The sequence below is a fragment of the Apodemus sylvaticus genome, chromosome 21 (assembly GCF_947179515.1).
Source record: "Apodemus sylvaticus chromosome 21, mApoSyl1.1, whole genome shotgun sequence".
Classification (NCBI taxonomy): Eukaryota; Metazoa; Chordata; class Mammalia; order Rodentia; family Muridae; genus Apodemus; species Apodemus sylvaticus.
In genome coordinates, this window is record NC_067492.1 from 10,074,886 (window position 1) to 10,091,629 (window position 16,744).

The following is a 16,744-nucleotide window of genomic DNA, read 5'->3' on the forward strand; positions in this document are numbered from 1 at the left end:
CTGATAACCTTGGTGCCCACGAGTTGTCTTGCCCTAAAATGCTTTATAACAAACCACCAGCTCCCACCAATCAAGAAGGCAAGAATGGCTTCAGCACCCGCACCACTCTTCTCAGGTTCCCTGCATTGCTGGAGTGTGTTCGGCAACTGCCTTATGACTTAGCTCTGTGATAAATTCACACACAAACACTTTGAGGGCAGTGGTGTATTCAGGAAAACTTGAAGCCATGTTCCTTGGGCCACAGACACTTACATTTGACTCAAGAATAAACAGTCTTTAATTCTCACCCTTTGAGATGAGAGCTGTTTTGCGTTGACATTTCTACCTTGGCCAATGTTGAGCCTGGGGCCATGGGGTCCAGTCAACCTAGCGAGGCCACTCTGGGAAGGTTGAGAAGATGTTAGCAGGGAAGACAAGGGGACAAGCGTGTCCAACTGAGAGCAGCAGCACTGTGCCTGTGGATGCCTGATGTACTCACAGTGCGATTGTAGGAATGTGGATGCTCACACGGATACACTCACTGCACCTGCCCCCACTCACAAGCATGCCCGCCAACACAACCCAAGTGTATCCAAGCCCTTAGAGCTGTGTAGACATGTGACACACACACACACACACACCCCTCCACTCCTTGTCTTGCACCTATGATCTCATCCACAGTCCCTAGTGGGCTGGCTGGGGACATGATACCACGGACATTTCAGAGCCGAGCCTGAGCCTTGCCAGGACACAAATCTTGAAGAAAAGTACACAGTGAAGTCCACTCGACGAAAGATGTGCAGTGAACAATCATGTTTAATATATTTACAGAACAAACTTGTTCTTTATTGTTCAGTTCATTATGAACTGGAATCTCATTTCCACCCTCTAAGCCAACCCTGGCCTCAAGCAGCAGGCATCGCTGGGGTGCCAAACACACCCTGTACAAATCACAAACTCTCCCTAGTCTGAGCTTTAAGCTGTGGTAGCAGCCAAAGCACAGACCAAAGAGAGGGAACATGACTGTCAGCTCTTACACTCCGAAAGGTCTGTGCTCTGGGCTCTGTCCTGGGTGGCCTGTGGTTGAATCTGCAGAGCTTTCTGAAGGCACAGGCTGGGCAGCAGCAAGGGCTTCTGGAGAGGCACAGTGATATCCCTGGGGCACGTGTACCCACACCACCACCACCTCCAAGCAGTGAATTGGCCAGTGCAGTGACAGCTGAGGTGTGGCCTCCTGAGCACCTGCTGAGGTCAGAGGACAGAATAGCTGTGGCTTCCCTGCGAAGGCTCCGGTGTGGAGTGAACCTGGCTCATCAGAACACAGCCTTCTTTCTGCGCAGGGGCCCACGCTTTGGGAAGGATGTCCCTAGAGTTTGCTGTTGTTCTGGAACTGGGCCACCAGGCTGAGGATCTGCTCAGACGCTTTGATGCTCTTGGAGCCCAGGTAGGAGATGCTGTTGGGGCCTGTCTCCTCCAGGTAGTAGCGGTAGTTGACCATGAGGCCGCATGAGCTGGTGAGGCCTTTGAGGCTGCTGTCAGCCATCCAATTGATACGCCACATCACAGCCCCATTCTGCAGATGGAAGTTGGCCACGGGGTTGAGGGCGTAGCCTCGGTGCTTCTCGCCGTACAGGTACCAGGCACACAGCCGCATCAGTGGCCCCTGCAGCGCCTGCGCCAGCTTCTCCGACTTCACCCACTCACCACTGCTCAGGAAGCCCTTGAGGCTTTCGTGAACAGGGCTGCCTGTGACCACTGAGATTTCTTTACACTCTGAGTCTGTGAAGAGCTCGTTCCTCCCATGTTCCTTTCCCTGCACATTCAGAAGGCCCAGCAGCCACTTGGTGAATCCAGGTATAGGTGACAGGCTCGAAAAGGCCCCCAAATGAGGAAACTCCTTCTGCACAGCAGGTAGGCGAAGGAGGGAAGGCAGAGAATACATACATGGTCAGCAGGGTAGGACACACAGGAACACTCTAGCACAGCCTATGTGTGCAGCTGCAGGCAGCAGGGCCAGCTAACGGCATCACTGAACGCTCCTTCAAAGCACATTCCTGAGGACTCTGGTGATGTCAAGGCCAGGAAGCACCTTGCATTCCCAACGTCAGCCTATAACCACGATATCTCCAGCCACGCCACCACCACGATAGTGAAACACAGGTCAGCAGTGGGCGGCTTGCTTTAAACCAGAGAGCCAGGCTCTGATGCTTGCTTGATACACAGATGCCCAGTGACTCATGACTGTTCAGCAGAGCACAGCAGGGTCAGGCAAAAATGTGTTACTACTATAGGGCACAGCCTAATCAGGGTAATTTGTATGTATACAAATTACACAGGTCACAGATGGCCTTCAGGCATGTGCTCTCCCTGGCTATAAACGTAGTAAGGTCACTATGGGGAAATCCCATGGCTGTGAGAACACAGCTGAGTCCGGCATGGCGTGGTGCCTCTGGTCTTTCCCTATGGTTCCTCCAGAGCAGAGGTATGTTTTCCATCCTGTATGTGAGTATATGCTGTGCCCGTTCTACTCACCATCAAAAGCCAGCAGGCCAATGCAGAAAGATGGGCCAGTGGCTCCCACACTTTCCTCACTGGCACTGGGCCTCTCGAGGGTGCTGCCTGGAAACCTTGGGGACTGAGCCCTTGGTGCAGAAGGGTGCTGGGCTTCTGCCAGCCTTCAGAGGAGGGCACTGAGGGACTTTCTGGCTCACAGATGAGCCAGAGGTCATTTCTGGGTCAAGCTTCTATCTCTGTCCATGAAGGGTCTTGGGTGGATCGCCTAGAACCCTAGATCCAGCTCTCTCTGTCCCTTGTCTTGCGTCCCCTCTCTGTGCAGCACACTTTACCACCATCAGCAGAGGAGAGAGAGGGGGTGTGTCTTCACTCTCCTGGGGAGTTAGAATGGTGATGGAGCAGACTCCCAGAATGCCAAGTTCTCTAAACCTGGTTGGCACATGTCTGTCATCCCAGCCACTCCGGAGCTGAGACAGTAGGGTTGTAAGTTCAAGGCCAGTCTGAAAAACTTTGAGAGACTCTGTCTCAAAATAAAGCATTACGATGGGTAGAATGGGGGAGGGGATTGGGGATGTAGCTCATCTGCAGGTTGCTTGTCTCCATGATCAAACCCAGTTACCACCCTGAGCCAGTGGAGTGCAAGCACAGAAGCCAGTAGCTGCACTTGGCTGCTGTGAGGGCAAGTCTGCCACCAGGTGCTGTGCCTGAGCAGAAAAGGTCAGAGAGGGAGCAGCTGGCCCAGAGGGGCTCTCAGCGGCCCAGAGTCTTCAGTGTGGCCACCTGGAAAAGCTGTGCCCAGGGAAACTGTAGCTTCTCTGTCTAGGACCTGTAACCTGTCTGTGCTGGTTTGACTAGGAATGGCCCCATAGACAGGAGTGTCTGAATGCTTGGCCCATAAGGAGTGGCACTATTAGGAGGCGTGGCCTTGTTAGAAGAAGTGTGTCACTGTGGATCAAGATGTAGAGTCTCAACCACTTCTCTAGCACCACGTCTACCTGTGTGCCACCATGTTTCCCACCACTAAACCCTGAACTGTATGCCAGCCCCAATTAAATGTTGTCCTTTATTAGAGTTGTGGCCACTGTGTCTCTTTACAGCAATAAACCCCAACTAAGACCCTAACTAGAGTCTCTCCCAGGCAGCAAAGGAAAGGGAACCAGACTAACCCAGACTAATGCATTTACCTTTATTCTGCCTGGTCTAACCTGGAAACTCCCCTCACAAGGCCATGAAGGCTGTGGGGAGGGAGGGTCTGGCACAGCATGATGGGAGGATGGTCAACTGTACTAAACAGACTGACGCAGCAGAGAGTGGTGGGTGGGTGGCCATGCCGACATGTGCCCAGATGTGTGCAACAGGAGTGCAGGGGAGAGCCCCGTCTCTCCACAGAGCTCCCATCCTCCTAACACAGGCGTACTGCACAGCCTGCATGACGCTCGCCCCCACACCTGCTTTTGCAGCTCCTAGCCTGGCCCAGCAGCACCTGAGGCCCTTCTGCCTCCTCCCTTCCTTCTGATCCCTCCTGCCTGCATCCCGTGAGCCCAGAGAGGCAGGGGCTCACCTGCCATCACGACAAGGACCCGCGGAGCGGAGCTCAGGCGGGCACTCCGCATGCTCACCTGTAGCTCCTTGACCACTCGCTTTATGAGGAAGGTCCCGAGCTCCACCCCCTGCAGGCCCTGCTGGGTCAGGCTGATGGAGTAGAAGATGGCAGCAGCGATCCTGTTCCTCTCCTCTGTTTCAGATGGAGGGTACTCCTTCACAATGCTCTGGAAAACACCAACAGCGACATCAGAGGCTCCATGTGCACTGCTCACACGGATGGCCACCCCGTCACATTCACAGGACAAGTCCCATAGCACCAAAGTACTGCAGGAGGATTTAGCTCCTGCTCCTACTCTCCTGGTGGCTCAGGTTCAGGCCTGTTCTGAATACTCTGGAGGTGACCATCACACACCTCTGCCTGTCATTTGGAGACGCCATGTCAGCTCTGCAGGCACCGCTGGACCAAGCTGCTCTGGACACTGAGCCTTTGTCGAGGGTACAAAGCCCTTTGACATGGGCTTTAATTTTCTTTAAGAGCTCAGTCCCCTGCTACCTTCCCCTTTGCTCCGCTTGCACTTCTGTTCCAGAAGGCCACAGGCAGTCCTGTATAAGCATGCTTTCTCTAAATGTACCCTTTAAAGGGTTTTCTGTGCATCTCTTCAGCCTCATGCATTATCCTTATTTTTCCTAATGAAAACATTCACAGACAACTACACAAACAAGCTAAGAAAGGACTTCTGCTGTGACGTCCCAGTTTTTACTAAATGTGTGTGTGTGTGTGTGTCTGTGTTTCCTGTTTTGTTTTATTTAAAACAGGGTTTCTCCTGTAGCCCACTCTGTCCTGGAACTCTTTCTGTAGACCAGGCTGGACTTGAACTCACAGCTCTGCTGCCTCTGCTTCCTGAGTGCTGGAATTAAAGATCTGTGCCACCACTGCCCAAGTCACTACAGAGTTTTAAGCTGATACTCTGAAGATCATTTCATGACACTGGACTACTGGGGACAGCATACCATGACACAGATGGCATCTGGGACCCTGAGAAGTAAGAGGCACATCTTTCCAGGGGACCTGCCATCAGAAATAAGGAACTACCTGCAGCAGGCCTGGATGGTGACATCTCAGAAGCCCTCGGGTAGTTCATTTGTAAAAATGTTGTTCCCATTTCTCTTGACCTTAGCCCTGGACCATGGCTTCAGAGATTTCATTTGTGTGTGACTGCTTTTCAGTTGGCCTTGGTGTGCATAATTATTCTATTATATCTGACTTTTCTATTTCTTTCTCTTTTTGTTTTGGTGAATTCTGTGAAACTAGATGTTCCTTGATATAATGATTCTTTTGTTTTGTTTTGTTTTTTGTTGTTGTTTTTTTGTTTGTTTGTTTTTCGAGACAGGGTTTCTCTGTGTAGCCCTGGCTGCCCTGGAACTCACTCTGTAGACCAGGCTGTCCTTGAACTCAGAAATCTACCTGCCTCTGCCTCCTGAGCGCTGGGATTAAAGGCATGCGCTATCACCGCCCGGCGATATATGATTCGCAATCAAAAACCGAGGCATGGGGCACAGCACAGTCCTAATGGCCCAAGTGCATGTTGTGTGCTCTCTTATCTTGGAAACAATGTAATAACTACACAATGATAGTTTCAGACTAATGTTTGACTTGCAAAGAAAGTTAAAAGAGATTATTAGAAAATGAGACAGAGCCATGTACTGTTAGAGTCATACAGGGTCCATTACTAACAAGAAAAAGAATTTCCTAGAACTATGAAAATTATTAGTACAAGAGACACAACTGTGGACTAAGGGAACACAAGCACGGGATGCTTTAGTTTAGAAAGGGAAAGGCTACTGAGTCATTGTGTGCAGCAGGAAATAGCAGAAGCTAGCAGAACTGCTGGGTTAAGGGTTAACCTGACTTCTTCTGGCCACTACCTGGCAGCTTTGCCCATGTCATTTGTCATTAGAGCTTCACAGAAAAATGCATATAACTGAACTTGGACCTTTAAGCTTTGAAGCTCTGAAAGTATAAATATGTCAAAAGTTAAAGTTTAAGTAATGGTAAGTTTACAATTATTATTTTGGCCATGAGCCTGGAAATAGGGGAAGATTAAAACCTTGGATGACAATTGTAATTCTTAATTCATTGTGCGATGTGAGTGTTCGTTTGAGTTAGATTTGGTAATAATAATACAATGTCTTTTTTCCCCCCTACCTGCCTTTTGGAGTAACAATAAAAAACTGGGGCAAGGTAAAGACAAGGAGAGAGTGTGAGGAGTGTGTGTGTGTGTGTGTGTGAAAGGAGAGCACACAGAGGGGTAGAAGAGTCTGTGAGTGTGAGATAGGGAGTGAACGAGAAGACACAACCTGTAGCCCGAGGAGAGAATGAAAGCGTTCACAGCCTCAGGCAGAGAGAGAGAGAGAGAGAGAGAGAGAGAGAGAGAGAGAGAGAGAGAGAGAGAGAGCAACCACCTCAAGCCTTGAAACTTGTCTATCTATCAGCTTGTACCTGAAAAAGTTGTCTATGTGTGTTTCTTAAGCGCCTTCCTGACAGCCCTGCTTGCAGTTGAGCTGGCCCCTGACGGTGGACTAACACACAAGCTTGTCCACAGCAGCCTGCGGAGGACCAGCTTCCACAGGAAGGGGCAGGTCCAGTCCTCACAATCCCGGCTCCCCGTCAGCTCCCAGTGTGCAGCAGCAGCAGCAGCAGCAGCAGCAGCAGCAGCAGCAGCAGCGCACGGAGTAAGCCCATCGCTCAGCTGGCAAGCGCCCTCTCAAACGCCACAGCACATGTGCCCCGCCTCCTCCCTCTCCTGTCACACATGGTCCTGTTTGTAGACCTCAGCTCTTCTCAATTTGAAATCACAAGGCAGGTGAGTGCTTATCTTGGCCTGATCTTTAAGTACACACTGGGAGATTTTATCTACACAGTCACAATATCCACAAGAGTTTAAAGCAGACTTTCTTAAAAGGGGAAAAAATTACACTAAAAAAAAAAACCACATCACCAATTAAAATACTTAGAAGCTGCGCATGGTTGCTTAGGACTTTAATCCCAGCACTTGAGAAGCAGAAGCAGGCAGATCTCTGTGTGTTCAGAGCTATCCTGGTCTACACAATGAGTTCCAAGGCAGCCAGGGCTATTAATGAGACCTTTTTGAAAGCAAAACAAACCAAAACACCAAAAAAGGTGTTGGGTCAGAGGCTCAGTGGGTAAAGGCACTTGCTGCCAAGCCTTATGACCCATGGACCCATGTGGGGAGAGACTCAAACCCCAACAGCTGTCCTCTGACGTCCACACACTCACTGTTCCATACGTAGGTGTGTGTGTATGCATGCATGCACACCTCAATGATAGGCCCATGTTGGCCTGAAAGGACCACTCGTAAATACCTGGATGTTGTTGGAAATGTCCCTAGTTAGAGCCACGTGCAGAACCACCAGGGGCTCCCCGGGGGTGGAGCAGTGGGAGAAGAAGTAACATCTCCGGTATGGCCCCACGCGCCGCTTCATGTCCATCCAGTTTTTCACAGGGTGCACAGCCTCGCACCTGAGCAAGCAATGCAGAGGATGGACAGATGGAGAATCACACACCGACGAGCGCTCAGTCCTGCTCATGTTAGGGATGTCTGCTCTATCTGAGACAGGGCTTTGCTTTATAGTCCTGCCTAGTCTGATGATATAAGCTAGGCTAACCTTGAACTTTTGATGATCCTCCTACCTCTGTCTTCCAAATACTGGGATCACAGGGTGTGTTGCCCAATTCCAGACCTGTTTCCAGAGGACATGGTGGGGCTCTCAGGTGCACGTCTGCATCGGTTTCATGCAAGCCTCCTGGAATGCCCTGACTCTGATCAGTGTCTTCTCTTTGCTCTGGGCCCTACAGTTGGAAGTAGATATCCACACTGCAGACACTGGTGGTTATAGTCTCCAGCCTCATCCCGCACCTCCTACTGCCTGCGTGGGGAGGAGCAGCAGACACTAGCGAGGTTTCCATCCCAGAATGCTTTCCAGCCTTCGACTCCATGGGCCAGGCTGGGATGCGGGCAGGACGGCAGGGTGTGTGCCGCACTGTACCCTCGGGCACGCTCTGACTATACTGAGAGCATTTACAACTGGATGAGCAACGCCCATGCTTGCTCTAACTAGACCCTACAGTTCTGGCGATGGGGCCATTCGAATGCCTTAAATAACAGGGTGTAAGACCTTGGGTAACTAACAGACTAGTTAGGGTCTTCCTGGAGTGCACCCCAGTCTCCATCCCTCCCGGGATAATAGCCCAGCACCCACACATTCAGTGTGTTCAAGTATCAGGTGACACAATGGCCGCCATGCTGGCGATGGCCGCCATGCTGGTGACAGCCGCCATACTTACTCACTGATCTTCTGAAGTACCTCGCAGGGCGAGTGCCAGGTGACCCGCTCGAGGTTCAGGAAACCGGAGGAGAACCACTCTGACAGCATGCTTTTTAGCACTCCGTTCATTTCCTAGGTGAGAGAGAGGAAGGCATGCCTCAGAGAAGCAGGTATCCACCCGGTAATCGATCTATCCACTCCAAGACACACACTCCATTGCCGACGTCCTGTAGTCCATGTCCGGCTGGGCTCACGGCTGAAGAAGCAAGTCTGTACTGCACACGCGGAGACCATGGACCTGACCTCCAGCCAATGAGCTCTATGCAGAGCGGTCCTGAAATGGCTTTCAGAGCCTTTCAGGCATTGGGGACATGGCTTTTGCTGACCCTTTTCTCTTGTCTCTTCCACTGTGAGTTACTAGGATGGATGACTTTGGAGCAGACACTTTGGACCAGGTGATGACTGAGACGGGTTTTCAGAGCATAACATAAGCCCCCAGTCCAGCCTGGGACTGCTTCCTCCTAGACTTTGCCCTGAGAGACTGCTCACTGCACAGACCTCTGTACTCTGGGTCCATTACTCCCAGGTGAATTCTATTCTGAGAGACAGATGGTAAACATCCTGGGGCACCTAGCACTGAGGTGACCTTTCACATACCTTGTAAGGTTCAATACAGGTGTGACCTGCATCTATGAAGATTAGTTTTCTCACAGATAGAAAAGCTTTGCGGGCTGGAGAGATGGCTCAGTGGTTAAGAGCACTGACTGCTCTTCTGAAGGTCCTGAGTTCAAATCCCAGCAACCACATGGTGGCTCACAACCATCCATAACAAGATCTGACTCCCTCTTCTGGAGTGTCTGAAGACAGTTACAGTGTACTTACATTAAATAAATAAATTAAAAAAAAAAAGCTTTACAATGCATCTTAAATGCATCTTAACTCTTGATAAAAGATAAATGGTATCCAATTTAGGTGACTAGGCAGCAGCCATAGGCAAGGAGTGGGTAGTGGTTCTAAAGAAAGGCATTTACATAAATATGTCATTTTCATTCATGTGGTTAAGTACCAGGCCAGAGGCAGCATGGTGTGGCCCTGGGCAGCCTCGCTGGGTGAAGAGGACAAGGCATCTGGTTTAAGTGAGAAGGGCGTTTGGGATGGCAGGGCTGCCCACAGCTCTCAGGCCCATGGAGAGTGTGAGAGCAGCTAGGAGTGACTGCACGCAGGCTGCGAGGAGAACTCCACGGAGCCGTTCCGGGTAGAGGCAAGACTGGGAAAGTGCTGGGTGGAAGCTGGCAGGCCCCTGACCTTAGGCTCTCAATCTCATTGCCCTGCTCAGCCACGGCTCTGCAGGGCTAAGTCCACCTTAGTCAGGGCTGACGCCCCGACACCCAGGAAGAAGGAGAAGGTGCCGAGAACGATGAGTGTCACTCAGGACAGGGCTTTGTTTGCTTTTAAATGAAACCTCCTAGTCTTGGCTGAGAGATGGATCAACAGGTCAAGTGCCTCCCACTCACAAGTCCAAGGACCTGAGTGGATCTCCAGAACCCGAGTGGAAGCTGGATGCATGGCCCATGCGCCTGCAGTCACAGCACTCCTCGGGAGAGCTAGGAGGTGGAGTCGGGATGGTCCCCGGAACCTGCAGGCCTGCAGCGTCACAGTAGTGAACAACAGACCTGTCTTAAGCAAGCTGGAAGCCAAGGGCTATTCCCCACAGCTGTCCTCTGATGGAGTGTGCATCTGCACTCACAACACAAACACAAGGATTTTTTTTTTTTTTTAAAGGTTGGTTCTGGTGGCACACACCTTTGATGCCTGCACTTAGGAGGTAAAGGCGGCTTGGTCTCTGTCAGTTTGAGGCTAGCCTGGTCTACAGAGTAAGACCCTGTCTCCAAAGCAAACCGCCAAGCCCTTACATACCCTGACTATGATGGTTCTTCATGGTCCTGAGAACCTCTCAACTTTTAAAGCATGAACTAAGAATCACTAACTCTACCCCTAGTTAAAATGCAGACACACCCCAGCCTCCAGCGCTGTGGATCTGCTTCTGTGCGCCTGACTGTGGGGCTACAACAGTGGCTGTGCAGGTGCAGTGAGCTACATTTTGACACTCACAGCAGGAAAAGGCCAGGAACCCTGACTGCACTGATGACCCCTCTCCTCTGGGAACCTCTTCTATTTTGGGCTGCTGACAGCTGTGACATGTGATGTTGGACACAAGAGCAGGGAATGTGGGCTAAAGGTGAGAAGTCTAGGTCTATAACAGCTGCTCCGGTGGGAAGTGGCCACGGCAAGTGGCCAGGTTACCAGGTCACAGACAATAAGCAACAAGAACAGTCTTTTGTGCGTTCTGTTCACTAACACAGCAGTTTCGGCACAGCGAAAGCTGAGGAGCTGAAGGGCCCCAAGAAGCCCACAGGCGTTAGCCATCCTCCTGTACCTGCTTGGTGCATTCAACACAGTGCTCACGGAGGCTGCTCTCAGCAGAAAGCATCTTCGGAAAAGCCTGGCTCTCTACAGTGGCCTTCTGGGGGCGTGATTTGCCTTGCATAGAAGCCAGAGCCAGGACAGAGGTGAAGTTACTGCCTGCCAGGGAAGAAGGGACCATGATCTGGGGAGGGGTGCTTGATATACTGGAGTCTCTGTCCCTATCAAAACCAAACCAAACCAAACAACAAAACCTTTGGTCTAACACAGAAAAGCACAAAACTAACATAGAACTTATCACAACACAAAACTTCTAGCGTACTCAGGACATACTCCACTGGCTAACAGGCAGAAAGGCTGTCCAAACACTAAGCATGGTGGCTGTCGGGGGAGGGTGGGCAGTTTCCTTCCTCCCCCGGCTCTCCTGCTGGCAAGGGTCACTACCCCCAATTTTCCTATGAATCCTATCCCAAACCGCCAGTCCAGAGTCCTCCTGGGGTTCTAACCGCCAACTTTGGTCTGGTGCCTGCCAACTGCTAAACACTTCCCTTTCTTTGCTGCACTTTTACCTAAAAGAAATATAATTGATAACCACATAGGCTGCTGCAAGTGTGTGGAGAAAACCCAAAGCCTGCCAACTCTACCCGATGGGTACTTCCCCTGGCACCCTCCCATACACCCACAGATACAGCCTCAGGCAGGCACCACCACGCAGGGGTGGAGCAGAACCTGGCTATCGGCCTCTGTTGGGGACGCAGCTCCAGCTAAGAGTCCCTCTGGCTACACTGAGTACTACCTCGTGCACTGCTCCCTGGTCACCAAAGGGCATATTAGAGATGAAACTACACACAGGAGCCCAGGCCCCATTGCCGGCTCAGATCGGAACTGGTGCCTCTTTAAGCCCAAAGCCCTCAGTGCCCCCCCCCCCCCAGCCAAGCAGAGCAAAGAACCTTTGAACTTGGATCTTATTTTTCTTTAAACAACACTGTTTAACTTGTAACCAAGGGAAACTTGTCCTGGCCAGAAGCATTGCTTTTAGGATTTTATATTAGTCCCCACACTAAATAATCCATTCATGCCTTCTTCTTTATGGGGTGCCATTTTGGTGCTTTGAATCAAACCCTTATGTAGCCCAGATTGGCTTCTTACAATGTAGCTGACCTGGAGCTCCCCTGAGATCAGCATCAGCTTGGTGGTACAGCCCAAGTCCCATGGAGTTAAGGAACTTAGTGAAACATCATCTCAACCACGCCATAGCAGACAATGGCTAGAACAGACTTGTCTCCTCACTCAGAGCTTCTACTGCATCCTGGGAAACATGCGGAATCATCACGTGATTGGGGGTTGCCATCTGCTATGCTTTCTCTAAAGTGATGGCACCAGCCAGGTCCGACACACAGACATGAACCCATATGATGGGAGACCTCAGGAGCAAGTGCAGAATCCAAGTATACAGGCAACAGGAAGGTCACGTGGGAGGTCAGGCAACCTGTCAGGTAGCTCTGAGATCTGGGGACACAGAGCAGTGAGCACATTCCTGCCCTTCGTAGCTTCAGCTGTCAACCTAAAACACTTTGGAAGAGGGAAACACCACTGAGGCACTCCTCTATCAGACCGCCAGGGAGGCATTTTCTGGACTGATGATTAACACAGGAGAGCCCAACCCACTGTGGGTGTGGACCTGAACAGTTTTAACAAAGGTAACGGAGCAAGCCAGTGAGCAGCATCCCTCCACGTCTCTGCTCCAGGACCCCACCTTGGCCTCCCTCTGCAATCTGTAAGCCAAATAAAAACTTTTCTCCTTAAGCTGCTTTGGTTAGAATGTTCAGTCACAGCAAAGGAAAGGAAATTGGGGCACTTCCTAAGAAAGCACAGTATTTAAGAAGGTCCTGGGAATTAGGTGGTGGTGGCCCATGCCTTTAATTCCAGCACTCAGGAGGCAGACACAGGCAGGTCTCTCAGCTTGAGGCCAGCCTGGCTTACAGAGCTAGTTCCAGAATAGCTAGGGCTACAGAGAAATCCTGTTACAAACAAACAAACAAGGCCCTAGGGGCTTACACAGTCAGCTCTAAAGCCTTGTGAGCAAAACTGGTATTTTTGTCCTCACCTGAGTAGCCTTGTGAACACAGGTACCTGCACTCTAAAATCACAGGACACCTAACAGTGGTACCTGCTGGGCATGCTGATAATGGGGAGTCTGTGCCATAGAGGGCAGAGGAGACTTGGTTGGGGGGGGGGGGGGCGCTGTATCTTATACTCTGGTTTGCTGTGATCCTAAAACTTCTCTAAACATGGTCTGTTTTTAAAAAGACACTGTGCAGGGCTGAGGAGATAGTCAATTAAGAGCGTCCCTGAATTTGATCCCTAGCACTAGTGATTTAAAAGTGGTAGGGGTGGGATGAGGGGGGGAGTTGGGGGAGGGTGCTGGAGATATGGTTCAAAGGTTAAGAGCCCTGACTGATCTTGCAGGGGAACTGGGTTTGGGTCCTAGCATCTACAGGGTAGCTCTCAACTGACTGCAATTCCAGTTTCAGGGATCTGATGCCCTCTTCTGGCCTTTGCAAGAACTATATGCATCTGTATATATGCAAGCAGAACACTAGTACACATAATCTTTAAAAGCAAGGCCAATACAGTGAGGCACTTTGTCAGCTGGCGCTGGGAAGGTGGGACAGGAATATTTCTGGGGCTTACTGAGCAGTCCATCTAACTGGTGAGTCCCAAGTCTCTGTGAGAAGCCGTGCCTCAAAACAAAAACCAAAAAGGTATAGAGTTTCTGAGGATGATGATATTCCAGGCTGACCTGTGCCCTCCACACACATGAGCATATGCATGTATATACCCAGATGGCTGCTGCTCTTCTAGTGATAGGTAACAATACCAGAACCTGACTGACAAATGCTAGGGAGAGGACTGAGACCTCGATTCTCAGAATGACTTAACTGACGAATGTTATAAAATCATGTGAAGCACAAAACAGTTGACCAGCTTAACTGTGTGCAGTTAAACATGGCAGTCAGCCTAGGATCTGGGTAGAGAGACACACAAGGCCTCCAACGTAGACAAATATGGCTAAGCCTCATTCATGACTTGGGACCAGCAGTAGGCAGTGTCTGTCTCCCTTACATGGAGGACAGCCAGGCCAAAAAGCAAGGGAACGTGCATGCGTGTCTGTGCATGGCTTGCTTCTGATTGCCAGAGGCAAGCTCCTCACCAAAGTCAGACTCAGTGTTCTGGTATTAGTGACTCTGGTTGGAAAGAATCAAAGAATCTGGAACTGGATGGGATTAGAAGCTACCGAAGAGCTGCTGGTTCACTTTGCGGCTGGTCCTGAGTCTTTCAGACCCTTCCTGACCTCTTTTCTAGTTCTGAACCCTGGGGTCAAGCATGGAGCAGTCTGACCTCAAAAACCTCTGCTTCTCTGGAGCCTATCTCCAAGGACTCAGGCATCATTTTACCATGCAGGAGATTTAGGACAAGGTTCCAGTCTTCAAAGAACCAACTGTATAGTTGTGGGGACATTTCAGACACCACAGAGCATGGAATACAAGGGAGTAGCCATTCAGACTGTGGCAGAGCCTGGGTGGGGGGAGGTGTCACAGAAACTAAGACAGATTCTGTAACACCCAATGAACACCTCCAGTTTGCCAGCTGGAGACTTGTATGGATGATAGCTTACAGCCCCGGGTACTAGCCTCAGAAATGAACTAGCTATCTTGGAAAAACTGGTCATATTCAGTGTTGTTTAGCATTCATATTAATCCCTTAACTACACCCAGGGCTAAGCAACCAAAATGAAAGTCAGTAAACCCTCACATAGCATGGCGGTGGGCAATACAAAGGGAGCCTGGGTCAGGGAGGTATATCGGAGGTCTTAGACAGCTAGCTCAGCACGTCATGTCCTTCACTGTAATGGAGATACATGTCAACCAAAAGGACGGAATGGAAGTAAAAACGGTCATGCCTAGTTTAGAGTTCTCGGACTTCTGAAATGGTGGTTATCATTGTGCATGAACTCAGGGTCAGTGTTCCCCTTTATCGAATATTAACGACTGGCAGCAATGCTAGACAATCTTTTGGGTCACAGCTATATACACCTCCGTTATCTGTACGCTACGTGATCTCGCTGGGTAAGCTGCTGACTGGCACAGGTACTAAAAAGTAAACTTAGAATCACTGCATCTGGGGCTGGGTTCGGAATCGAATCTCTTGTTCAGAGTCAGACTGCAGAAAGAGGGCCGGAGGCGCTAGAGACCCAACCGGTGGTGACCTTGACTTCTGGCCAAGTTTGTGCGTTTCAATCTGTTAGGCAGTGCTGCGCTCGCAGGAGGTGCCCAAACTTTGCCTAATACAGTGTTCCATCCTTGTTCAAGTACAGCGCGATTAAAACTAGAGCTATTCTGGAGTAAGCGCAAAGGGTGCCACACCTGACAGTTACCCGGAGGACAGTGCTACCAACCACGCAGTAAGCACTGTGTACCTGAGGCCGGTGAGGTGGGGCTGGAGGGCTGCAGGGGCTCGGATAAGGGCCTGGGGAAGTGGGTAGGGGCAGGGCTCCGGGGAGCTGATCCCGGGGTCGCGGTGGCCCAGGCGGGGCCTTACCCGGACGTGCGGCCCCTCCACCAGCTTGAGGGACTGCGCCTCCAGCAGATCGGCCCGCAGCTGCACCAAGAAGCGCACGCCGCCGTCCAGCTTGCTGATGTGGTGGAAGAGGCCACGGTACCGCGGCACGAGCGCATAGCGCAGCCGGTCCTCCGCCTGCAGCAGCACGGCCGCCTCGCGCGCCTGCTGGCGCAGCTGCAGCACTCCGGCGCTCTGCTCGGCCACCTGGCCGTGGTCCACGCCGAAGCCCTGAGCCAGGCGGCTGAGCAGCTCGGCGCGCTGGGACGCCTCGGCCAGGCCGCCGTAGAAGCTCACGAAGTCGGCGCACTGGCCCTCGGCGGGCGCCGGCGTCTTCTCCCGCAGCTCGTAGGCTGGCGTGGGTGGCACGGCTCGCCGCAGCAGCTCGTCCATGGCGCTAGCCGTGTGCCCGCTGCACAGCCTAGTCCCCCGAGGCCCCGGAGGCCGCGGCGGGTACCGCAGTGGGAGCAGGCGCCGAGCCCTCAAGCCTGGCCCGAAGCCTCTCATGACAGCCCGTAACAGCTGCTAATGGGAGACGCCACGGGAGAGGGGCCTTGCCGCACTTCCTGTTCCGGCTTCCGATGTCTCGCCGGTCCCATTGGTCGAGGTGGGATGACGGATGGGGGCACTGGCCAATCGGGAGGGCAAAACTGTGGGGCGTGGCGAGGCAGCTTTCTCTGGCGGGAGGCCAAGTGCAGCCAAAGGTCCCGGTAACAAAGTAGACTCAGGGCACCTGACTCGCCCCCTTGGCCTGCTTCCTGACACCTGCTTTGAGAGTCACTATCTCAGCCCCTTGCCTCCTTTCCCACGACGCACGCGCTTCTCTTGATCTGAGTGCTCGACATCTCTGCTCTTCCCGGGAGCGTTCTGTGTACGCAGCCTCCTGGGCTATGGTTCGGTTCTAGTGTAGGCGAGGAGCTGAGAAATTGGAGGTTGCCTGCTGGACAAGGGCTCCTAGGAATGGGGGATAGTTCACATGGTAAAGTGCTTGAGAACTTGAGCTTATATCCAGAACCCGTGGGAAAACGCTTGTAATCCTACCTCTGGGAGGTGGAGGCAGGAGGATTCCAGGGACTACCTGGCTGGCCAGTCCAGCTTACAAGGTAAGTCCAGGCCAGCCAGAGACCCTATCTCCAAAATTAAACCAAACCAAACAAACAAACAAAAATAAGTGGGTCGCGCCAACACTCGAGGTGTCTTCTGGCTTCCAGAAACACACATGTACATACCTGCACCCCCACACATGTGTACACGAAAATGAACATGCACACACAAAGCAAGTGATTCTCAGAGTAATTCTCTGTACTGTCTGGCT

The 16,744-nt window shown here is 51.6% G+C and overlaps 1 protein-coding gene across 1 annotated transcript; it reads right to left on the minus strand.

Annotated features, from left to right (window-relative positions):
• Positions 1–777: 777 nt before the first annotated feature.
• On the minus strand, positions 778–15,983 carry Mlycd (malonyl-CoA decarboxylase). The gene is made up of 5 exons (XM_052166723.1): positions 15,412–15,983; positions 8,405–8,517; positions 7,423–7,579; positions 4,113–4,262; positions 778–1,879 (listed from the first exon to the last, which is right to left on the minus strand). Exons 1-5 carry the CDS (start codon positions 15,934–15,936, stop codon positions 1,346–1,348), a joined length of 1,479 nt encoding a protein of 492 aa, XP_052022683.1. The 5' UTR covers positions 15,937–15,983; the 3' UTR covers positions 778–1,345.
• Between the last annotated feature and the right edge of the window lie 761 nt (positions 15,984–16,744).